This window comes from Opisthocomus hoazin, chromosome 1 (assembly GCF_030867145.1).
Source record: "Opisthocomus hoazin isolate bOpiHoa1 chromosome 1, bOpiHoa1.hap1, whole genome shotgun sequence".
NCBI classification, from domain to species: domain Eukaryota; kingdom Metazoa; phylum Chordata; class Aves; order Opisthocomiformes; family Opisthocomidae; genus Opisthocomus; species Opisthocomus hoazin.
The window spans coordinates 24,901,637-24,927,086 of record NC_134414.1 but is presented as its reverse complement, the minus strand read 5'-3'; the positions used below and the strand labels follow the sequence as shown (position 1 = coordinate 24,927,086).

Below are 25,450 nucleotides of genomic sequence, written 5' to 3'. Positions count from 1 at the left end.
TGTAACAGGTAGCTTGAAGAAATTAAATAATCCCTATACACTATGACTGCATTTCTTTCTTGACAAAGAAACTTGATAGCCATTTCTGTCATTTTGTGACATTAAAAATTAGTTAGCAATAAGCATTATCATTGACAAAGCTTTCAAAGTCATAATATTCTTGCTAAGAGTCTGTTGTCTTGGGTTTGTAGGTATGCTTCAGAAATCACCTTCAGTTGAAGATTTTGTGGATGCCCTTGTTTCAGACTTAGACCACGACTTTGAAACGTTTATCACGGACTCCTAAACATGTTCAACAGAACTGAATTCTTTTATGGAAGATTGCATACATCGTCATAATTGTGGAGAAAACATTGTTGTGGCTGGTTTTACTTCTTGGTGAACACTTGTAAAAGTTTGAATATTCATGTTGGTGGAACCGTAATAAATAATTTCATTGGATCACCTGGTTTCATTTATGAAGATGATGGCTTTCTGTTGCATAGGAACTGAAGCATGGAAAGTGAGAGAACAAATCCTTTAGCATGTACTGGTAAAACATTTGATCTTGTTGGAATAGCTGGTTAAATGGGAACTGAACTCATCTTCAGGGTGAGTGGAGTGATACAAATGGTCTTTCAGTACACACATTGGACTCAGGACATACTTGTTGAGTGTCATGACCCAGAACCATTTGTTTGGGTTGTTCTCATGTGCTTGTGGATATTGTTTAAACTTGTTTAATCCTATTCCTCGTGGGAACTCTGCATTGAAGAAAAGCAAATTGTGTTTGCAATGGAGGGGAAATGGGAAAGAAAGATGAAGTGGAAGACTAGGAACTGTATTTGAGATAGGGAACAAAAAGATTGGAGAAGAAAAACTAGTTGTACAGGTATGTGATGGAAAATGTTAGGGCGTGGAGGAGTGGAGGAAAGAGATACCTTGTAACACAAAAAAAGACAGACAAAGAAGTAAAATAGGTACCCCACAAATGTTTCCTAGTGGAGGGCTACGAGGATGATGAGGGGACTGGAGCATCTCTCCTATGAGGAAAGGCTGAGGGGGCTGGGCTTGTTTAGCCTGAAGAAGAGAAGGCTGAGAGGGGACCTTATAAATGCTTATAAATATCTCAAGGGTGGGAGGATGGGGCCAGACTCTTTTCAGTGGTGTCCAGCGACAGGACAAGGGGCAACGGGCACAAACTGAAGCATAGGAAGTTCCATCTGAACATGAGAAAGAACTTCTTCCCTCTGAGGGTGACGGAGCCCTGGAACAGGCTGCCCAGGAAGGTTGTGGAGTCTCCTTCTCTGGAGATATTCAAGACCCACCTGGACAAGGTCCTGTGCAGCCTGCTGTAGGTGACCCTGCTTCGGCAGGGGGGTTGGACTGGATGACCCACAGAGGTCCCTTCCAACATTCTGTGATTCTGTGATAACATGGAAAGTAGCCATGCTTTTGCAACTGCAGTGATCCAGTGGGTGTACACATGGCCATGTTTGTAAGTAAAAGTAGTATCTTTTGTTATATGAAGCGATTGAGCAAGTCATCTTCAGGTTTGGAACAGAATAGCAAACTTTAAAGCTGAATACAAAAGATGGACCATTCATTGTATGAGTTGCATAAAATGGTTGGGAGGAGGAAGGGAATTCACGAGGTGCTGTAAAACTGGTCTTGCTATTGAGTTAGTGGTTTTTAAAATAGCCAGCAGAGTTAGAATTTTAGTTCCTAGGCTTATCTTTTGCACATCTTCCGCTGACCTTCAGTATTCCGGGGTCAGCCGCTGTTTTCTGAGGAGTATCCTCCCATTAACTGGATCTTTTTGTCCTTGCATCTGTTATCTGGGTGTGTTTGTTTTATAGTGTAGTGGAGGTTTAGTTTTGCTCCTGTTACCTTGAGGGCTTTACTGGATGAAGTCGATCATGTTTCGATGCGTGTGGATTTGCAGGCATTTTGATGATTACATTGCAGAGAACAATTGCTCTGGCAATACGTTGGCAACGTGGCTGCGTGGGTATGGCCTGACTCTGGTCCCTGCACCTTTGTTTACACGGAGTTTGCTTTTAGTGATGAGTGGACGAGTGTTGGGGAACTGTTTAAAGTATAGGAGGGCATGTTTTGGGGGGGACAAAATAATTTCAAAACAAAGATGTTTTTCCAGGATAGGCTGGAGCAGTTTTAAGGTTGCACATTATATAGTGGGTGATGAACAAAGGAAATATTATCAGCGGGGCTTTTTTCCCTGTCATAATTATGACAGTTGAGTGCCTATTTACAAAAAAAAAAAAAAAAAAAAGTGAGGTATTTTTCTCTAGAAGTGGCCTTGTCTTTTAGAGGTCCTCTGCAGGCCGTTACGAAAGATATCCTAAGTGTCCTGCTCAGTGGAAATGCAGTGAAGGAAGCAAGAGAGGAAGAGAACCAAGGCTGAGAGATGAGGGCAAGTAGCTGGGAGAGAAGCAAGTGAAAAATAAACATAAAAAAGCTTAACCAGAAAAAGTGGATGCTTGGGAAGGGATAAATAAGAGTAAGGTGTTTGGATGATTGGGCCCTGTTTTTTAGCAGAATACTTTACCCTGTTTGTTCACTTTGTCTGTTCTTGTGTTGTAGGAATTTGTCTTGTATGAATAGCACTGCCATTTGACTAGAACTGGGTTCAGACCTTTTTAGATATGAAATGTTTTGATTAAACAATAGCAGGTATATTTTCAGACATGTACCACAACAAGGCTTCTGTGTTGCACGTCTGACTGACTACATTATGTATCTGCAGCTGGTCCCTGTGAGGAAAGAATGAATGATTTCACTTATCAAACCAGGTGGGTATTTTGCTGTGAGTTAAGTGATTAAAAAAACTCACAAAACCTAAACAAATTTAAATTTAGATGTGAGTAAAAGCACGTTGTGAATATGGAAGTTCTCAAAAGGATACTATAGCTCATGAACGTAAATTTAACAACCCCTTGTAGAGTAGTGGAAGTATGTTTTAAAGGAAATTAAAGGGTGTTGCTAAGGGAGCCTTGTGTTGTTTGTTGCCTGGTTTTTGTGCTGGAGTTGGCACACGTTGAAAGATTCATTGCGACAAAAAGAACTTTGCAAAGGAAATCCTAGTGCTGACACGGCCCTGGGAGCACTATGGTAAAGAAAATAAAGCATCATAATTGGCGGAATAAGCAGAGCATTTAAAATTAAGAGGTTGCCCCTAGATACTAATTTGAAAGAAATTCGAGTGATGTTGGTTCTAGAGTTTAGATACTTTATCAAAATATATGTAGTCGTCACACTGGTTGATGCCCATGGCTGCTACTACTTCCTTAATTCACCGTCTCATTTGATCCTCTGTAAACAACGGTCTTGTCGAGGTTTTATCAGAGTGGCAGCAAACAGCATCTTCCTAATACTGAAATCAGATATAGACAAAGAAGAGAAGAAAATCTTGTCTTTTGCCAGAGCACAGTGCACTTCAGCTTACTGTTGCAGTTTCATAGCTCTTGGGACATTTGACAAAGATGGGAGCTGGTAGAAAAATAAATATCACTCAGAACGACGGCTTCATTTTTTTTGTGAAGAAACTCTGTTGACTCCACTAATTTTTGTTTTATGAAATAACCTTTGAGGACTGAACAGTAGACGTGATTAATCCTCTTGGGAATGTATTATATCACCACTACGATGCTTACTACAGAAAGGGAAATATTATTCTAAGTGGTTTTTTTTTCTCTTTTTTGGTAGTTACTAAAAATGCTTCCAGCTGTTCAAATGTCTGATGCTTTTTCCTTTCTTTTTTTCTTTTTGAGGGACTTTTTATTTTCCAGCAAATATGTGTACTTTCAGTAATGTGAGACCTCTCTTGTGACCAGCAGCGTAACTCTTCTTAAATGTATAAACCGCTGTAATCCTTTTCCAGCATTCCGTATTTTCCCACTGGGGCTGCTGAACCAGCTATCCAAAAGTTGGTTTTATAATGCTGTAACTCAGCGTCATGCTTTTAATCTGAAATTGTACTATGTTTTGGATTTTAGCTGCTATAGAAAATAAATAGTGAACATCTTCAGAAGAAATTATACCCTTATGCAATCCTGAGATAATAACACATAATTAAGACAAATCAGAAAAACACGCATGGATTACGTTTGATAGTCTGAGGTGTCAGCTCTGCTTTTTTTTCATGTTTGATGTGATTATTTTTCTGATTCACTTAAGATAGACTGAAATATTGCTTCATAATTACTTTCTGGTGACATAAATGCAGCTGGTGCTGTATGGAGTTCTCCGAACACCTTACCAGCAGAGGGAACGAGCAGAGGGCAGCAGCTGAGTGAAGAAGGCAGGGAAGACAAGGGAAATAGGGCGAGGAAGAAGTGAACATAGATTAGAAACCAGACATGAAAAAGGGTTGATGTACAAGCAAACTGGCCTCTGAGTTAAAAACTTGGGGAGAATAAAAGAGGGTTTGCTTTTCAACGCAGTAAGGCTAAAATGGAAATAGCAGCAATATCTGTATCAGAAAAGGCAGAGGTGTTTAAAATATTTCTGCTTTGTCATCAGTGGAAAGCCAGATGGGAGGATTCGTATCATATGTTGATAAAATATTTTCCTTTCTACAGATGTTAAATAGCAGCTTGTACAGTGGGTTAGACTTAAATCAGTGTGCAAAAATTAAAAAAGAATATCGAAGTAATGGAGCTTTGTGTCATAGATGATACTAGGATGGAAATGAATAGAATAGATCATTGTAACACAGCAATATTGATGGCTCAGAAAATGTGCATTTCAGTTTATCAGAAGATTAAAATATCTTAATTGTGATACAGAAGCAGAAATTTGAAAGGTTGAACACGGGTCTGAAAACAAGTGTTTTTACAAAAGCCAATAGCTGAAAGTTGTAAGTAGAAAAAAATGTCCCTGATTTTTTGTTTATTTTTTTTGACAGCAGGGACAACTATAAGCACTGGAACACACATGGGGGATGGTGCTGGGGTTGACCGATCAGCAGGAGAAGTGTCCATCAAAACTGGACAATTTTCTCAAAAATATTCCCTAGTTCAGATTAGCTCGGAGAAGTCGCGCAGCCTTGGTTACGCTAGAGGACCACCACCTTTCCTGGTCTTATGAGTAATGAATGAAGACGGTGTCTTTGGAAGGAGGTTTCGCCACAGGGGCAGCAAGTCCGCGCTTGCTGGGCCGCTCTCCGGCTGACGGCTCCCCAGCTAGGGAGGGATTCGTGAGTGGAGAGCTGGAAAAGCGGTGTGACCCAAAGCACCTCCTCTGCCTGAAGTTAAGCGGGGGGCACCATGCATCTGCTATTTCAGACTGCTTCTGGGCAAAGTATTGGAGATTTTCTGTTCCCAGAGCCAGGGATTTCTTTGCATGGTGTTGGGAACAAGTTCAAGTGAGTGCTTTACCCTGGCAGATCTGCAGTATACCAAAAGGGGAACATGACATTAAAATCAGAGGACTTCAAGAACTTGAGAATTGAAAATGCACGATTGCAGAAAGCAAGCACATGGATTTCCCTGGGAGAAGGACCGTGGGAGAGCAGCTAGCGTGCTGGGGGAGGAGAGGGAAGGAGATAAAAGATAAGGAAGTATAAATCAGCCACCAGCGGGACTGCCTGTCGGCCCTTCTGATCTTCCCCAGGCTGAGATTTGTTTACCTTTTAAGTCCGCTGCTGCGGCTGCTCTTCGACAGACGGCTCTTTCAATGGAGCGCTGCGGCACGCCGGAGCTGCGCAGTTGTAGGAAATCGTTACGGCTTGTTGTTTGGAGGAAGTACCAAAAAAAACCCTGTGAAATACAAAATACTTAAACCAGAGGCAAAGTGCCGATAAAGATCTGACAGGATGACTGGTTGGTGCTCTGCTGGCGTGTAGATCTAATAATGTGGAGGAGAGGGGATGGGATGCCTCTCGCTGAGCCGTTGCCTGTGAGCCTGGAGCATCTAAGACAACTTGTAGGAGGCTGAAGCTTGCCATTCCGGCTGCCTTCACGCTTGATGGAAAGAAACAGGTGCCTTCAAATTGGGACATAGCCTACCTGTCTTAGGGTGGGATGAACCAGCTCTCGCACCTGCCTTTTGTTGCTGCAGTGACTACAGAGAGAGCACAGATGGCTGGAACAGATGTGTCAGGAATCCTGTTTTAACTTCAGAATGCCTCAAAGCACCAAACTTACTCTTTTTTTTTTTTTTCTTTGGCATTACCATTTTCAGTAGTAAAATGCCACCGTTGTTCACTTTTTGCGACTGCCGTATGTGACTGAGTTTATACATTAATGACAGTAACAGGTAGTACTATATTAAAATAGTTGCAGAAGATGCTTTTAATTGCTCTTCAGAACATCTTGGGTTTTAGGAAGTGGCTTTTGGCAGGTGTCCCCCCGACTCCTTACAGACCTCTCACTTTACTCCATAGGCACCTCCAGCTGCCCCCCTTCTCCCTCTGCTCTTACAGCTGCGGTGGGGCATGACCCAAAGGCGGAGGAGGAGGAGGAGAGGGGTGATTCGGGATGTGGCTCTGACCTGCTGGTTGCGGTCACGTCAGAGGAAAATCAAAATGGTAGCAAGGTAGGTTCTGCCTTCTTTAATGGCCTCAAGTTGTGTCAAGGGAGATTTAGATTGGATATTAGGAAAAATTTCTTTACTGAAAGAGTGGTCAGGCATTGGAACAGGCTGCCCAGGGAGGTGGTGGAGTCACCATCCCTGGACGTGTTCAAAAAACGTGTAGATATGACACTTCAGGACATGGTTTAGCAGGCATGGTGTTGTTGGGCGGATGGTTGGACTTGATCTTAGAGGTCTTTTCCAACCTTAATGATTCTATGATTCTATGATTCCCACGCTGCCCACAGTTGCTACTGGCACGTGCCCATACAGCCTGAAGTGTATCTCATGCCCGAACAGCATTTCTCACCCGCCTTCCCAGCGCCATGGGAGACGGGTGCTTGGGGAAATGCACCGAATGTGACCTGCTGAGAAGGTGAAGCGTTGCCAAGCTGGGGTGGATGAGCCCCTTTAGGTTGCACGCCATGGGACAGCAGCTCTCAGTACACTGCAGGCAGATGCACCTCATGAATAACAATAGGTCATCAAGTGGTGTTTGCATGTTGGCTTGTCCCGTAAGCATGGTCAGAAGCCTGTGTTTGGCTGATGTTTGCAGCAGCCCTTAATCTTAATGTAAGGGTTGGGCCAACTCATTGAGCTCCTCTACTAACAGCAGGTTAGCAGGGCAGTTGTTACCGTCTGCTTGTTAATGGTGCCCTTCAGAAGCAATCATGGGGCTCGATCATAGCCTGCTTTCAGTGTTCAAAATACATATAAAATTAAAAAACGCTTATAAAGTCAGAAGGGGTTGCTGGTGTCACATAGTGCACACTCCTACCAACCCCATTTTTCTTCCTCATGAAGGTGGAATCAAGTTAACTCACTTTGCAGCCCTCTGTATGGAGCCAAGCCTTCATCCAGGATAAATTTCCATGGTTCAAATGAAGTTATTAAAGCCCTATATTATTTATACGCGTTGAGCACTTTCCCCCAAGGTCATTTGACAGGCATCCCAGCTTCTGGTAGCTGAGCCGCAGCATCTGCTCTCGGCAGCCATGAGCTGCACGGAGGTGGCTCGTTGGTGGCCTGGGGGCAATGAGTGCCTTCAGCTTTGAGCAGCTGATAAGGCGGGAGCCCAGAAGTGGTCGTGTTTCTTTGCGTGGATTTTAGGAACAAAAAAGGCAGCAAAATTGCCTTGAATGTCTTGGCTTACAATGCTTCTCTTGACATGCAGATGTGCTCGGTTGTCTACACTTTAGTTCCCAGAAGAATACAGTGGTAACAAAATAATTTTATAGTGGAGCCCTGGGGGAATACAAGCGATATAGCAACTTTTATAACATACTAAAACTCTATAAAACTAATTATATGTGTTATCAGGATGATTCATGCTAGCCATAGTAAATCCCATTCGTTACAAATACAAGTTGAAATTACAGTTCCCTGTCTCTTCACATCTGCACAACACTGTCGCGATGGGGCTGAGAAAGGATTTCCCTCAGCGCCGGAGATGTAATCGCATGCTGCAAGAAAGAGGCATTATCATCAGCATCTGCGACCCAACTCGGCTGTCCGAGACCTGGCAAGTTCTGATCAGACCCAGTTCTTCCCCATCCTGGCAAATTTTCTCCTTATTTTCCTGTAAGTTTAATTTGTCACCTTGCCCTGACGCCTGCCCGATGCACGCGCCCGTCATGCCTTGGGAAGTGCCATGTGTCTGCAGGCGTTGCTCTTGCGGAAGCTATTTAGCATCGAAGCCCTTTTGCAAAACAGTGCTGCCTTGCTGGCGGTGTTTTCTCTAAATAGGGATTTAGATAACTTGTTCTGCTTAATCCAATTAGTTATCTTTGATTCAATCTGGTGTTTAAGCCAAATTCCCAAGACAAGGTGGTTTTAGTAGTTTGTTCAGTTTGTAATCTCTCTTCTCCGAAAAAATCTGCTTTTATTTTTTGCTTTCTTTGGTTTCTGACGGTCTCAAATGTGTGTGAAAAACTGGTATAAGCTGGCTGAGTACAGGGAAACAGCTGATTTGACATTCAGTTTCTTCCTTTATCTGTGAACTGCTCTGTGTTCCATGCCTTTCCCTGGGCCTGTCCGAAGTATCTGCTTAGCTGCTTTGAAGGCGGCCTCGCTGACTTTGATTTTAATTCTTCTTCCCTGCTTCGTTTGTTTCTCATCCAGCCATGCATCCCTGGTTTTCTCTGTTTCATTTGACAGAAAAAAAAAAGACCTTTCACGAACTGAAGTGGTCAGTAAAAGCTGAACTCTTCTTCTAACTCGTTCTTGGTGTGTCGGGACCCTTTGTGCCATCTGAAAACACTTGAAATCCCAGTCACCGCATCCTGCGTAACAGGTCGCTGTGGCGTAGCCCCTTCAGGAGTGCAGGGCTTGTTTAAAGGAACTGAACCCTTGAGCTTTTTTCTTACTTTTTCATTATCCACCTACGTTTTTAGGCTGGAGAGGTGAGGCTGTGCACCTCGTATGGACATCGGGAGCCGGGAAGGTCACCGTCTGAGCTCACATTGTCCTCTGCCATAGGCCCCTTTGGTGCTCAGCTCTGGGACGAAACGGTCCCGGTCAAACGGTGTACTTGGTCAAACAAGCGACACACACGTGTGTGTGTTTTATTAGCCCTGACCCTCTGGAAAAGCGTTTCAGGGCCAAAGTTAGTGTGGTGCTTCTGCAGTTTCTTCAGAGGCTTTGTTAAAAGCGCGAACTGCGCTTAGTTATTTATTTTTTACTTTCTTTTAGCTTAGTTATTTATCAGGACCTGAAGCAATGGTTGCAGTACGTACATGGAAACGGGTGATACACAAAGTTGGAGCTGGTGGTTTGGCTGACGTCCCAGAATTTTATTTTATCTCCCCCTAAATGTTGGGGCAAATGATGGGGCGGGTGAATAGTTGTGGTTTTCTGCACATTGGAGAAAAGTCCTCGTTATGCCAAATCCTCTGAGCCAGCTTTGGGCCCTCCCTTTTATGCTGCTGCTGCTTCTCACCACCCTCCACTGACCTGAAACCTGTGTTTTGTTAATCCTAGGTTAGATTTGAATGAGTTTTCTTTGTTTTCTTTTAGAACCCGTTCAGAGAAGGCGTACCCCGGTTGCAGGAAATCCCCCAGATAAATTAACCCCGTTTATGAGGACTTACCCAACAGCGGAATCCCATCGGGGCTCGGGGTGCTGCTCTTCAGCCCTGCCATCCTGGCGGCGAGGCTCACACCGGGAGAGACAAACCCTGTCTCACAGGACAGACCCCAAGGTCCTGTGCAGCCTGCTGTAGGTGACCCTGCTTCGGCAGGGGGGTTGGACTGGATGACCCACAGAGGTCCCTTCCAACCCTGAACATTCTGTGATTCTGTCTCTGCGAGCAACTCATCCTCCCACCTTTTATTTGCTTTTTTTCTACCTATACCATAAGCACTGCACGCTCCTGTGCACTGCTGTTTGCACAAATGCTAACAGAAAGGCAGGCAAGTCTCTGGCAGGGCCGATGTGCAGCTGTCTGTAACCTCTGTGCATTAGTACCACTCTAATGCTCTAAATGCTATTTAAAAAATTAAACAAGCAATGCGCCGAAGATCAAAGAAATTTAAACTGGTAACCTGATTTCCAGAACAGCTGGAGACATTCAGTTCAGAAGCACTGCAGAGAACCTGGAGGATGGTGCCCTTGGTGTTGTGCCGGGACTGCAGAGAGCCCTAGCTTTCCCCTTGGAAATGTTTAGATTTTAGTGGTGAGGATCTAGGGCTAATAGCTGATGGTGAGGATACTGCGGGTGCTGTTGTAATGACAGCTATTTGATTTGTATTAAGGTCCATGCTTGGTGGAGCGAGATAGTCCCAGTTTTATTTTACAGTCCCTTCTATTCTGGAAACTCGTGCCTGTGGCACTGTGTGTGTTAGAATTTGGCTTCAGTGGGTGTATGATTGCGTTATCTTTGTACGTGTGTAGAAGCACTGGCAGCCAGTAACTGTGAGTATGAGTGAAACTCACTGGAATTATTTCCATCTGGGTAATGTTAAAGGTACTGTGTTTGTACTTCTGTAAAATAGGAGGTTTTCTAAAAATTAAATTTCTAATAACTGGTTTTTGTAAAAATGATAGATCAGTTAATTCTTTTTTTTTCCCTTTTTTTATTTTCTTGACATGTGTCCTAAGTCTTTGTTGGCATTTAACATTTCCTGCAGATTTCTTGCTGGAGCTGAAGCCCACCCAAAGCTACAGAAAGGGAAACCCAGCAGCGTTACGGTGACCAAGTTGCTCCGTGCCTACCTGCTGCAGGGCCAGACGATAGGCTACACCTGCGGGTGGCCCGTTTATATGAGCAGACACCTCTGAGCCCTCATAGAAAGGTGCCCTGGACCAGGCAAAGGCGTGCAGCAAGCCAGACGTGCCCCGCGGCCTCTTTGGAGCTGCTGCATCTCTCCTGCTGCATCGCTGTCGTGGCTTCACGCCGGCCGGCAGCCTTTCTCTAGCGCTCATTCCCGGCCCCGGGAGCTCACTCAAGCTGCTGCTGGAGAATGGGGATAACTGAGCCACGGGATTTTAACTCAGTCCAGGTTTCTTGTTCACGGAGAGTCACTTATTCGAGCACGCACCAGGAGAGGGGTCAGTTCTTACCTTACACTCAGGAGTGCTTGAGTGACTTGGGAGCCTAAGGAGCTGCTGGCGCCCGAGTTGCTTCTGCAACTTTGAAAATGCTACTGGAGGTGGTGAGCTCGAGTATGTCTTTAGAAGTCAAAGTATATAACCATTTGCCCCTTGGGACAGAACCGTTGCAGATACAGCTGCCATCACACCCTCATTATTTTAGCTGCTCCCGTAGCACCTCCCTGTGACTTGCTGACAGTCCCAAGGGATTCCTGAGCTCAAAACTTGTCTGGATATTTGTTTACCCTTCCCACGCTTTGCCTGGGTGCTGTGTGCATGTGAATCTCCTTATCCTTTGCATTCATTTCTATATTTAGGAGTTGGCAGCCACGCTTTGCTGTGGTTCACATTAGACCATCCCAGAACAGACTGGGAGTAGGACATGTCCCATCTGACCACGCACCCAGCAGAGGAGTATGAATGTGCACAGTAGGAGTATTTCTATAGTGGCAACGTGCTCAGGTGATGAAATGAGGTGGCTAATCCAAATTTCTCCTTCCTGAATCCCCAAGAAGGCAGCATTTTGCCCTAGTGAGGCCTCATCTGGAGTACTCTGTCCAGTTCTGGGCTCCCCAGTTCAAGAAAGATGAAGAGCTACTGGAGAGAGTCCAGCAGAGGGCTACGAGGATGATGAGGGGACTGGAACATCTCTCCTACGAGGAGAGGCTGAGGGAGCTGGGCTTGTTCAGCCTGAAGAAGAGAAGGCTGCGAGGGGACCTAATATATACTTATAAATATCTGAAGGGTGGGTGTCAGGAGGATGGGGCAAAGCTCTTTTCAGTTGTGCCCCGTGACAGGACAAGGGGCAACGGGCACAAAGTGAAGCACAGGAAGTTCCGTCTGAACATGAGGAAGAACTTCTTCCCTCTGAGGGTGACGGAGCCCTGGAACAGGCTGCCCAGGGAGGTTGTGGAGTCTCCTTCTCTGGAGATATTCAACCCGCCTGGACGCAGTCCTGTGCAGCCTACTGTAGGTGACCCTGCTTCGGCAGGGGGGTTGGACTAGATGACCCACAGAGGTCCCTTCCAACCCCTACCATTCTGTGATTCTGTGATTCTGTGTTTCTGTGATTTTGCTGCAGACCTACATCGCTTGTCCAAGGGCTGGCTGCCAACCTGCTGCCAACAGGCTGCTGGTGCCTGCCAGCAGGATTGAGAAGATGTGGTTTCAGCTGCGGAGGCAGTCGACAAATTACTGCCCATAGATGAATCTCTGAGCAATTGAAATGTGAATAAGCCAGCTCTCGGTGAAAAGAGGTACTGGATCCAGCAGTGACCACTGTTTGGAAAAGAGTAGGTGTTAATATGCCCAGAGGTCATTTGGGGCTATTAGTAGTCCCGTAACATCCCTTGGCAGGGCACGTGGCAGCCAAACTGGTATTTTCTTACTGTTCAGGAGCGCTGGGGTGTTTGGCAGCAGCCATGGCCTCCATGTCTTGCTCCACTTTCAGGGTCGTCATCAGTGGGGCTGCTGAAATGCCATCCCTCCTGCAGGGCCTGGAAGATGTTCATAACAAGCTGGGCACTGGCAACATGGAGGGGATGAAGACGTCAATGATCAGTGGCGTTTTTAGGAGAAGGCTTACCTGGTGGGTCAGCTTGGTTCCTGCACAGTGGGGGCTGGAGCTGCTCTCACTGCGCAGCCGTAGCGTTAATGCCCCAAGTGCGTATACATCTCCCATGGCTTCTCTTGTTGGCTGGAGTCTGGTCTGCCTCTTCTCTCTCTCCCAAAACTCACGCACAGGTCTCATGGGAAGGATGCTCGGCGCGGGGTCCGCTGACCTGCTGCATCCTGACCTAGGGCATCAAGTGGTCCTCCAGAACAGCCCTTCCCTGACCCTGTCTTCAGGGCATGCACAGATGCTTCTGGTGGTCGCGTTGCTCATCAATCCAATGTGATGGAAACCCAGGGGACGAAATGGTGAGAAAGTCAGGTGTGGAGAACCAGTTGCTGGGGAGTCGGAGGGAAAGCAGCTGGAGCAGCGCCGTGCCGAAAGCCCTGGGCATGGCGGGGTGAGGGAAGAGGAGAACGAAAATACACAGGTGTTTAGGACCAAGTGGGCTAGATTAGGGTGAGGAGTTGGCTTTGCAGATGCCAGGTTCAGAAAGTTTCAGGCCGTTGTGGCGGGGCGGGAGGCTGCGGGTTGGAGTAAGGACAGAAAAGGGAGAAGGGCGTGTGAAACGCTTGTGTCACAGCATGGCCTTGAAATGAGAGCTAGAAAAGTGCGGCAGGTAGTAGAAAGAAGACTTAAGTACCTAGGGCAGGAGATCTGCAGGAGTTCCCAGAATTAGCAAGGACTTTTGGAAATTACCCTTGCAGGAGGAAATGAGAGTTACAGTCCTGTGCCACCGCTCCCCGTTGCTGGCAAACCTCTATCTTCTAATGTTTTAATGTTGCATGTGAAAGCTTCTATACAGGGCAGCGTCCAACAAAATGTATGCATTTAAAGATAGCTTCTTTTCTTCTGGATAAAGCACAGTTTAGGTGGCTCAAGGGCCAAAGAAGAACTGTCCAGGGACAGTCAAGATCTATCTAGGAATGTCCCCACCCATCTGTTTCTTTGAACGTGTCATATCACAGCTGTCTTACCTTCAAGGTAAATCTGCAAGGTAAACCCTATCCTGGGCTGCATCAAGAGAAGCGTGGCCAGCAGGTCGAGGGAGGGGATTCTGCCCCTCTACTCCGCTCTGATGAGACCTCACCTGGAGTCCTGTGTCCAGCTCTGGAGCCCTCAGCACAGGAAAGACATGGACCTGTTGGAGTGGGGCCAGAGGAGGGCTACAAAAATGATCCAAGGGATGGAGCACCTCTCCTGTGAGGACAGGCTGAGGGAGTTGAGGCTGCTCAGCCTGGAGAAGAGAAGGCTCCAGGGAGACCTTCCTGCAGCCTTCCAGTACCTGACGGGACCTCTATGAAAGATGGGGAAAATATTTTCAGCAGGGCTTGTTGCGACAGGACAAGGAGTGATGGCTTTAAACTAAGGGAGGGTAGATTTAGACTGGATATAAAGAAGAAATTTTTTAAAATGAGGGTGGTGAAATACTGGCACAGGTTGCCCAGAGAGGTGGTAGAGGCCCCATCCCTGGAAACATTCAAGGTCAGGTTGGATGGGGCTGTGAGCAGCCTGATCAAGTTCCTGCTGACTGCAGGGGCAGTTGGACTAGATGCTCCCTTCCTACCCTTAAAGGTCCCTTAAAGTTCCCTTCCTATCCCAACTCTTCTATGATTCCATTAAATCGGCTATAGCAGGCTGTAGTTTGTGCTGGATGTATCAGAGCTGCATCGTGATCTCCTGTGGCTGCTGCAGGTGTTGCTGTTTCCCCTCCACCCCCAGTCTACCTAGTGCAGAAAGGCAATACAAAGATTTCTTCTCTAGGAAAGGAAAGCATCTGGCTGTAAATGCAACAAGAGCTCCTCAGTGACATTCTGTGTATTAGGAAACATCATCTGGCAGACAGATATTTTCAAAAATTCCTATTACAGCACTTGCCTACACCTTGAGTAAACTCCAACACTATCTTTTTGTTGTTGAAAGCCACCAGGAGATGTAATTCATGGAATTCTTTAGCACTTCCCTGCAGATGCCATAGCCTGTCTGAAATAATGAGAGGTCTGAACCCACACGGCTTTCTTCTTTAACCCAGCAATAAACCATGTATTTTATCATCTAAAGGATTTAGCATTTCTTCTGCCTGAATCCCTCTGTCCTGCTAGTTAAAACCCTGTGTATGAAAATAACTTTGAGGCAGTTCTTGCCCGCACAAATGGGTTACTCCTCCTGGAGTAAACAACTAATCCTCCAAAGTTAAAAATATATTTAAAGATAAAATTGAAATTAATATTGAGAATTTCAGTTTATTGAGGCTTTAACGCTGAGGGTAACTGCACAAACCCGCCTGGAGAAAATACTCTTATGTGAGCTTTCACGGCATTTTGTCATCATGTGCCTTTTTTTTTTTTCCAAACAAGGGGTATTTTCTATTCACAGTATCAACATGTGTAGATGTGGCACTTAGGGCCATGGTTTAGTGGTGGACTCGGCAGCATTAGGTTTATGGTTGAACTCGATGATCTTAAAAGTCTGTTCCAAACTAAATGATTCTGTGATTCTATGAAAATATAAAAAAAGTGATGAATTTTGACAAAATGCACTGAAAGTCTTATTTGGTGGAACGTTATGGGTCTGGTTTGGTAGCTCAGTAGGAAAGATATTCTGGCTCTTGCACAGGTGCGGTGTCCCCTTAACTTCTATTGTTGCACATCCTTTGGAACAAGGTTTAATGAAGCTGAAACTATGAGTTACTAATTATAAAGGAACACAACTATTGTTGGGTCTAACCACATAAAATGGCATCAGGTTGGGCAACAACTTTCTTTTTTCTCTTGGAACGAAGTGAACCAAATGGCCAGACTGATACCGGCCGCTGAATTCCCAAAGGTTAGACTCAGCTACCACAGGTAGTAGGAGTCAACATAAATCTGTGAGAAAGCACATTTGCAATGTGTGACCAAAACCGGTGCAGTAAATGCCGTTACTCTGCTGATTCTGGATGTTCCTCATTTTGCTTTGTCCAGACGCAGCGATGATGAGAGTTGAAGTGAACATGAGGTCAGAGCCAAGTTAGGGGGCTGTAGACTAGATCTTTACTTTGGCTTTTAAAATGTGATTACTTTGCAACGTAATGGCCAGGTTTGTTCTTTTTTGGTGCACTGACACCTAGATGTCCTTTTCTCATTATTATTACTCTCTTAACGAATAATCTCTGCTGGTTTTGTTCAATATTGTTCTCTTAAAGGTCCACTGCACGCACAGAGAGTCCCCATCACAGACCACCCTGCTGTGATCCCACCAGCTGACAAGCACCAGGGCTGCTGCTGTGCTCGCAGCTCCTCTGGCGGGCCCAGCCAGCTTTGGGTGCTGCCGATCCCGGCGCAGAAATCTCATTCACTCAGTCAATATTCCAGCACGTCGCTATGGAAGGGCAAGAAACTGCAGCTCTCGAAATCCTGGAAGGGAGCCTTAGGGTACTGGCTGTAGGTCCTAAATGTTCTACTTGGTTGTTTATGGTATTTAGGTTTTTTGCTAAGGCTCCCATATTGACCTATGAAATGTGCAGGGCACTTGGATATTTCTGGATGGAAAGGCATTTAAAAAAAAATTAAAATAGAGCCTTTACTATTTTTTTAACAAAAGTTCTCATTTCATTTCGGAACTTCTGCTATATTCAGAATAAATGCTTGTACAGTGTAAAGGTCTCATTTGGACTGGTCCAGAGTGTTCTGTAATTTCCATGTTTAAGGATTTAGGAATAAAATTACTGCAACTGGCTTGGACAATGCCCTGCCCCAGATCACATGCAAGATGATCTTTTTGAAAAAAATTTGGTGGTTATTTTATTCTGCTGTAAAATATATCTTTATGTACACATATTCATTCTGTATTTGTAAATGTTTATCATTATGTTCCAATGATCTGATACAGATCTTGGGCAAAGCAAGGTGAGGTCTTGAATTCCAGTGGTTTAATTTTTCCAAGCTTTAAGTCAGTGCTCTCCCTTAAACTGTTGATTACAGACTAGATCTTGGTATAGTATCTGCTATACTTAGGAAAATTCTTGCATGCTTAATAGCACATGAATTGGCCATCCACAAACTGAAGCTGGGACCTGGGCAGAAGAAATGGAAAACATCACAAAGCCTGAGGCTCGGAGATAGCACTTTCTAAAAGCTGTCTTCTTTTTTGTGTGCTTTTCCACCAATGCATTAGAAAAATCTCATTTATAGCCTTTTGAACAAGCCAAATCTCCCTTTGTCAGGTCAACAACAACAACAACAAATTAAATCCAGCTATGGTAAGGAAGGATTTAGAAAATCAAATCACGGGAAAAAGATTTCCGTCTTCCTCAGCTGACCCTGCTGTTGAAGCTGTGGCGCTTGCTGGAAGCCTCGGCGTGCCCTCAGCCAGCTGCCTGTTAGAAAACAGTCCCACTAATCCCACTGTTCTCTGCCGTCGTGGAAGCCAGCAGGCTCACAAGCAAACCCACCCACTATTATTTTTATCCTATTGAAAGCGCCACCTTGTCGGACGTAACTGAAGTGGCTCACGGGCAACGTGAAGAGCAAGAGGGTTTTACCAACACTCAGGCCAAAACTAAATCTGGATTAAATTGCACCCTGCCAGCATGAAGCGTGCACTGTGGGGCTTTGCTCCGCAGCACCCCACCTCAGCTTGCTCCGCGCCCGACAGAGCGCTGCATGCTCCCTCCAAAGACCGTTTTCTAAAAGGGCAAAGCAAAGCCGCAGTGCCTGCGCTGGAATGTGCTGCAGGTAGCGAGCTGAACCTCCACCACCAGAGCGTAGTCAGCAAGAGGATTAACTGAACGTGTGAGGGTGGTTGCTTGGAGGGACTTCCCAGGAATGCACCCCGAAGGCCCTCAAAGAGCCCACAACAAAGGGAAAAGCCACTCAGGCGCAGACTCCTGGGAGGATGAGGAGCATCGAGTATTAAGAGTTTGGTCCACTGCGTAGAAAAGGCAGGAAACACTGCTGCACTGAAAAGCAATGTCCGATTCTGGGGTGGTGGTTTTTTTTCTGTAGACCTCTTTTAGAAAGATAGTTGGCTAGAAAATTGCAGCCTGGCTAACGACATGTATATAATATCTGACATGATCAAAGGTCTATGCCAGTTTTATGAGCATGTACGTAATGAGTTTTGAGTTGTATTTTGTTTCAATTTCCCTTTCTGGCAGGGGCACGCCCTTGCGACCCCAGCAGTGCTGAGCATCATGGAACTGCCCACACCGACACCAAGGGAACGGCCAGCCATGCCACGCGTGGCTTTGCAGGCTGCAAGCGTTGGAATGAACTCGACGGATGCTCCGGTGGGCCGGGGGGGTGGACTGCTGCTGTTTTTGACAGACTGAGACTACTCAGGAGTGCCGCACGTGGGCACAGTCACACAGGGAGACCTTGCCCTTCTGGGAAGGTGTTCCCCAGGTAAGCTCTGAATTACATACTTCAAAGACTGGAGAAACGACAGCCATACCCAGCCAAGAGCTAATATGGAATTTGCTAGCACAAGCTAGCGACACGGACAGAGCAGCTTTCAATTTCTCTCAAACCTTCCCATGAAAACCAACAGTGCCACAGAGTCTCCACCACGAACAACCTGGCTTTATGTGAGCTACCATCCTCATCTGGATCCAGTTTCCAGGCGCTGCTTTTATGTCTTTACCATAAGAAGTCACGTAATTACGTGCAATTAGCAAATTACTCTTGCTTCTCAGTCCTCTACCCTTGTCAGTCAAACCATGTCCCCCCCCTTTCTCAATCATTTAAATTGTACAAGCATCCCACTTGAGTGACATTTTCCTGAATCTTTTCAACATATAAACCTTCTGGACAACGTTTGAAAAATGGCCTGAATAATCACGGGTAATTAGTCTCCTCTGTCACTATTCACTAATTCCCTCTTCCTTCAGCCAAGGCCTGAAAATACCGCTGGCTGCCGCAGTGCGACCCGAGGGCAGGCTCTGTTGGTACGAACCAGGGGCCGCGACGAGGGCATCCTCTTCTGTTTCTACTGCCATTATTTACGTATCTATCTTGTCTGACACAGCCCACTGCGTGCACTACTTGGTTTTCTTTTCAAAGATATTATACAGACAGCAATCTGTGGTGCTCACCAGCTGCTTCTTCTCCTTTCTTGAGATGCAAAATTTTGAGAAGATTTTGAAGCACTATGATTTTAAGGATTGCTGTTAACTTACTGCTTCTTTTCAAGGTCCTCCAGCTTGAAGAATGATGCTACTGTTAAACAGCAAGCATCTCAGTACAAAGACCGTAATTGTCATGCAATTAAACCACTATGGAATTATAAAAATAATAAACAAATTGATCACTAACGTTGTATAGAATGCTATTATTAATTTGAGATCAACAAACCAAAACTGGTTCAGGTAACATTTTATTCACAAGTAGAAAAAGTATTACAAAACGATTTATACAAGATTTTAATTTACATTCCTGAAAGGAGTATTTAAAACAGCACTGTAAGTCCCTAGACGTGATATGTGGGCGGTCTAAATGCGGTGGTAGTGGATGTCTTCTGTTGGCATGTACAACATGGCTTGCCACAGGCAATATAAAAAAGACCAATTTGGTTAAATTAAGGAAAAAAAGTATATACACAATATACACATATATTTAAAAAGCACTCTCTTCATTTTTTCCTCCCAATTTGCTCTCAAGCTATCTGTCACTCATTTAAAGAAATGAGGAGTATTCTCTAGAGAGAACAAAGGAGCCGGACAGCACTGATTATACAAAGTGTAAATTCCAATGGAAAAACAGTTGCTGCGGCAGATGCTGGCAACACTTTTGAACATAGCATTTTAAAGAACTGCTGTTAGTGAAAAGTTAAATCTCCATGCGTTCTAAAAATAGCCTGCCATACACTGAAATGCACACTGGATTTTTTCTATGTACAACGTATATACAAAGAAGCACACATCTCCTCAGGCGCATGTAGTGAAAAATAACGTTTTGTCACTTCTTAAATGTATGAAGGCATCCAAAGAAATTATTCAAAACTACTCTTATTTGAATATATACTTTAAAGTATTTAGCTGAGTAACTGTACTCCCTGTGTAACTGCATATTCTTCTGTCAGTGACCAAACAGTGGTATTTGCTACTTAAAAAAAAAATAAAAAAAAAATCACATCACTTCTTCACTTACTTCGGTTTGCATTTGATCGCCGTCATTCATGGGTTTTGCACACAGCAATAGTCTCACTGGTGTTGGCTGAAGCACCTTACTGCCGTGGCTGCCTGTACCGGCTCTAGCTATTCTTGTGCAGGTTCAGTGCTCTGCGGGGTGCTTCAAAGCAACAGGCTTTTTCCATTAGGGAATGTGAGTACTGCCTCAACCTTTCCATTGCCACACAAACCCTCTGTGGAAAGATGAGTAACATTTATTGCAAATTTGCAGATGTTTTGCTGATTGCTTTGTTTTTGTCAAGGCACACTGGGTGCTTCAAAGAATGACTGCTACAGTTCATCGCTGACAAGTTTGAGCCTGCTGAATGTAATGAATCAGTAGAGGTTACTGGGATTACTCACAGCAGGGAAAACTGTTTTAGGGATAAAAATGGCTGCAGAACAAATGGTATTATGGGATGTGCTGCAACAAACTGCAATTAAAAAAAATCTTAAAGAACAGCAATGAGGGCAGAGAGTTGATAATTTACTGGGCATGCAGGCAACTTTGAGCTTTCAAGTCTAAGTTTTTTAAAAAAATGTTATGAATTAATTTTTATGTTTTGTGTGGAAAAATTGAATTTACACAATACTGCAGTGAGACGGACAGAGTGACAGGAGTGAAAAGGCCTGCTAAATGAACGAGCTAGGTCACCATGAAGCTTGACCCTTAAAAATAATGCATTACTAAAAAATATTAGTAATAGTCTCATTGTATGAATACTTTCATGGCACACCTGCTATAGTTTGACATTTTGATGTGACAGTTGATAACATTTATTTCAACATCCAAAAATTACATGCTGTAACAACAAGTGCTGTATTCCAATACTGAGACTAGCAATTAAACACAACATCCCTACCTATATGGCTGACTTTCATTAAACTAAATCTAATTTAAAGCTAATCTCCTGCTATATTTAACAAAACAACACCCCCTCCCACAAACATAATAACTGGATGGAGAGGACTTCAACCATACATATTGTAACATGCAAACTCCCCAAACTAGCTTATTGACTATAATGTAACATATAATAAAAGCTTCAGTTTATCAATAGATGATCCTTGCATAAACAGAAATGTTTGTAAGTCCTTCAACAGCAGGAAACTGATTTAAAATTAGAACCAGCCAAAAACATCCTAACACATGCATAAATCTGCAAGCAGAGTAACTGGCAACGTCTTGTCCCACGCCTTCTGACATCTGTAGATGTATGTAAAATACCCACCTAAACACACGGAAGTACTTATATTTCTTGCTGTATTTACATATACTTTTAAACTCACTCCATTAGACGTTCTGAGAATCTGAGAGAATAGAAGGTTCCTTTTTTTTAAAAGAGATGCAAAAGGTCATAAATCTACTTCCAGGGTTCTCCTAGAATGCTCCTTGAAGTTCCACTTCACAGCTGTTATGGCTCAGATGCAACTGCTCAGAGGTGTGAAATGATGCCATTTTTTCCAGCTGATCTTGATACCATGCAACACTGAAGACCAGACTAAGTTTGATGAGAATCAGCAGAGGAGCATAAGGGAAGCATTCAGCTTTAGTACTGGGAAAAACAGCTTGGTTTCCTAAAAGAAAGTGATAGAACAGCAGTTACATAAACTCATGAAAAACCTCCATGTACTTCTATACTTGACTAAACACTAAAAATATACAGCTATACTTACTGCTTCTTGTAAAAATTCACCTAAACCTGAAGACTGAAGCTGTATTAAAACACCCATTAAAAAACTTACATTTATGTACATATAAATAAAAATACACTATTTTCTGATTTTATCACATTATTATCTATTGTGCAATATAATAATGAAGTATGGCCCTATGCAAGACTGTAATGCATCCACATGTACTAAAAAAATCTGTCCTTCACTCAGAATATTTCAAAAAGACAAGAAAGATGAAGGGCAAATCGAAAAAATGGCGGAGACTGAGATGAAATAATTTTCTTGGAGTTGTCAAGAGTTCGGCCTGAAAATACATCTCAGGTAAGCCTAATCCTGTTCTTGTCCCTCCAATGCTACTTAAATTTCTCCACCAAAGATGCATAAATAATGATGCACTGTAGAGTTCAAATATGGAGAAATTATACAAAATGAATCAATAAAGTCTATTAAAGAAAAAAAAATAAAGAAAAACCTAACCCTCCCAAACCATCTTGCTTATTCAGACTTCTACACAAATCTCAGTAGTAATCCATGACAGTACAAAACCATCAAAGACTACAGGATTTTGAAATATCAGAAAAGATGTCTACGTAGACATAGGCACCAGTAAGAAAATTTATAATTTACATACCATAACAAGTATAGTGAAATGTAATTTAATTCTTATAGTGATATTTTGAAATTCTGTGGTTCCTTTTATCTAGAAGAACTCTTAAATATTAATAACATACCTCTGAAATTGATACATGGTTTAGTGGGAAAAACTCCACGAATCTCTAATTTTTTAAATCTTGTGAATAAGGAAATATATTTCCTTAAGACACCAAGAGAGCATTCAAGTTCCATTGATAACCACTGAAAAGCTGGGAACTAGCAGCGTTGAGATCTGCAGTCACAGTCCTGTCATTGTCCCTTCCTATACACACCTAGAGAATATGACTATCACCTAATGATATTTGGCATATACCAAAATGAAACTATGACAACTGCTATCAGACACATGGGCAGTTAGCGCCAGACGTTGTTACAGACAAAACTATACGTTGTAAATAACAGATTGAGGAAATACAGATAATGTTGATATTTTCCCTGACAGCAGTGGATTTTCAGGGTGATACACTACACAAGTGCCATTGAAGTCAGTGGCAAAAACCCCATGACTTAGCAGTCTGTTCACCCCCCTTTCCTCCTCTTGAAAATGGCACCTAAAGAATTTAAGCTTGATTTACAAAGAATTAAATATTGCACTTATATGTTTTCAGAATAGACATATTTTTTTTGTTAAATACTAATTACTTTCTACTTCTTATTTAAAAACAGCATGAAAGGGGCATGCAAACCAAATGGAAGAGGATCAAAGGAAGGCAGTTTTATTTCTGCAGATGACCCAAAATTTTCATAATTACAGATTGTATAATTTTCTTAATTAGGTTTGGAGTATTATTAATACTAGTGGCAACTGCTTCTGTTCCTGCCTCTGTGTACATGCACAGGAGACTATTTCATCTTTCCAGCCACAGCCTGCATAACCCTTGAGTAACATCACCAGTACAGATAATTTGGGATCCTTTCACGGATTAGCTACTTCCTGCTCAAAGTTACTTCCAATAGTAGAAAATGCCATTTTAAAAATACAGAGCACAGCTAATACTGAAAAAGACATAATGATGAAGCAGTAGCAGACTGACTTTTTGTGATGGTTATATTGTTATGAGGTAAGAGACAATTGTTTATCACCTCTTTTCATTTTGAACTCAGACCTGGATTTTCTCTGAGCTTTTATAGATTGAATTATATTTTATGAACAAACTTATGGAATGTTTTCTTCTGATGACATGGGAATATCAATGACATTAAAAAGCTTTTGAGATTCTTCTGTTTCTGCTGCTGCTGCAGTAACTTCACAAAGAAGGCTTTGCAAATATTTTTGGATGAACATTCGCATGTCTTTTATGCTTTGCTTACAATGAGCAAAGGCAAGTCCTCAGTTTTTCCCTCATAAGCCAGCACTAGCCTCACGTAACAGTTTGGTCATAAGGCTATTAAACTGATTTTTTTTCTCCCCCCTGAAATTTAATGAAAAAAAACCTGATAAAAGCTGACCAGTGTACAGACTTACCCCTACATTCCAATTCATATTATCTCAACGTTACAGTTCCAGTAGTTCTACCTTTCAATTAAATCGATGATTTAAAAATGTGAAACTGCTGGATGTCTTCTAGAGTTTTTCATTTATTTCAGCAATAGCTAGCTGTAACCTATGGAGAAACATAACCCTACAACTTCTTACAATTCTATTTTTCTCTAGCTATACGTGCCTTGGGTACTCGTTCTCACTCCTTTGTAGTTATGCTTTTTACCTCTTTATCAGTCTGTAGAGTCATTTGTTGTTCCATTACGCTTTGTCTTTGGCTGAGTTTCAGCAGTTGCTGAGATGTGAAGTGATGAAACTTCTGTGCATGTTCTGTGGTTGGATATTTCAAAGGACTTTGCAACGTTTCCATCAAGAGACTTAGCTGAAATAACTACTTCACTTAGTTCCTGGTTATTATCCAACTCAACAGCGGCTGCGTTTTCAGTCTCAGGGCTGCAGGATTTTGCAGATCCTCCAGCCAGTTCTGAATATGATTCACAGAAAGAAACACTGTCACAACAAGCTGAGTTTTGCATAAGAGGCCAAGCTTCTGAAATGTCTCCACAGGTAGAGTGTGAAAGAGAACCAAGGAAGGTAGGAATCATTTCTCCAACAGAATCAGAAGCCCTGCAAAAAGGATAAGAGACACATGGTTTCAAAAGCATTCCAGAAAATATTATCAGTATTGTAATTATTGTCATTAGTAATTATAGGTATGTCAAGAAGGTTTAACAGGGTTATATTAAGTTATTACTTGAGGCACCCTGTCAAAAAAATTCCTTTTGAAAAGGAATACAATTTGTTCCTCGTCTGGAAATGAAGAAAGTTCTGGAGAAGAATACTAAAAATAAAGAGGATGCCTACAGCCCTGCATTCTGTGAAATCAGGGTTCTAGAAAACAAGAACTACAGCTGGGGTTGTTTATAGTCTAAAGAACAGAAATATGATAAAAAATACTATAATAGTGTTCAGATACAAAGACTGTTTCAAAAAGGAAGGAATTTATTTGTTCTTAATGCATGGGGGGGGGGGGGTGTTAAGACAAGATATAACAGGTTCAAAGTGCAGCAAGAAAGATGTTCGGGAAGACTGCGGATTCTCCAACACTAGGGTTTTTATCCAAACTAATCCAGGCTAGACAAATACCTAACGGAAGCAAAAGAAGTGAAGCGGGTTCAGACTGGGAGAAGGGAATAGACAACCAGACTGCCTGAAACTCCTGTCTGCGTGATTTCACACCGAACACGCATTCACTTCAGATTTTTCAGTTTGTTCTGTCCAGCCTTCAAAATGTGAAAATAAAAGTTTTTCTCCTATCCTCTTTCATGTAGAAAAGGACAAAACATTAAAGGAAGGCAAGGATTTTTAATTCTCACAAGGATTATTTTTATTTTATGGAAAATGGAAGAAAGTGGAAGTAGAAACTCCATATTATCTATCCCAAGTGTATTTAAAGTGCATGATGACACTGACAAGTCTGAGTGCACTATACATGCCTACCTCTGTTGAAAGCCCATTAATGTTTTTTACTATAGTATATCAAAGTAAGTATTAACAAAGCCAAAAAGATATACAAATACATTTTATTTCCCACAACTGTCTACAGATTTATGAAACTGTAAAGGCTATATTAAGTCTGATATGCAGTAATAATTCGCGTGACAAAATTCATCCCACATTAACATTGCCTGTAACAGATTTTAAGTAGCCTTACTC

General features: G+C 43.0%; 2 protein-coding genes across 6 annotated transcripts in view; one reads left to right on the top strand and one right to left on the bottom strand.

The window, feature by feature from the left end:
* MIPEP (mitochondrial intermediate peptidase) overlaps positions 1-441 on the top strand; it is an 82,206-nt gene extending 81,765 nt beyond the window's left edge. The window contains exon 19 of the mRNA XM_075419367.1: positions 192-441. Coding sequence (XP_075275482.1) covers positions 192-286 — 95 coding nt within the window. The 3' untranslated portion in view covers positions 287-441. The remainder of the gene's footprint in view (positions 1-191) is intronic.
* An 18,671-nt stretch (positions 442-19,112) lies between these two features.
* Positions 19,113-25,450, bottom strand: part of TNFRSF19 (TNF receptor superfamily member 19) — a 65,481-nt gene continuing 59,143 nt past the window's right edge. For all 5 annotated transcript variants that reach the window (XM_075419323.1, XM_075419330.1, XM_075419338.1 and 2 more), the window contains 2 exons: positions 23,961-24,361; positions 19,113-21,501 (listed from right to left, as the gene is read on the bottom strand). In XM_075419323.1, the coding sequence (XP_075275438.1) occupies positions 23,968-24,361 (394 nt within the window). In that variant the 3' untranslated portion in view covers positions 19,113-21,501; positions 23,961-23,967. The remainder of the gene's footprint in view (positions 21,502-23,960; positions 24,362-25,450) is intronic.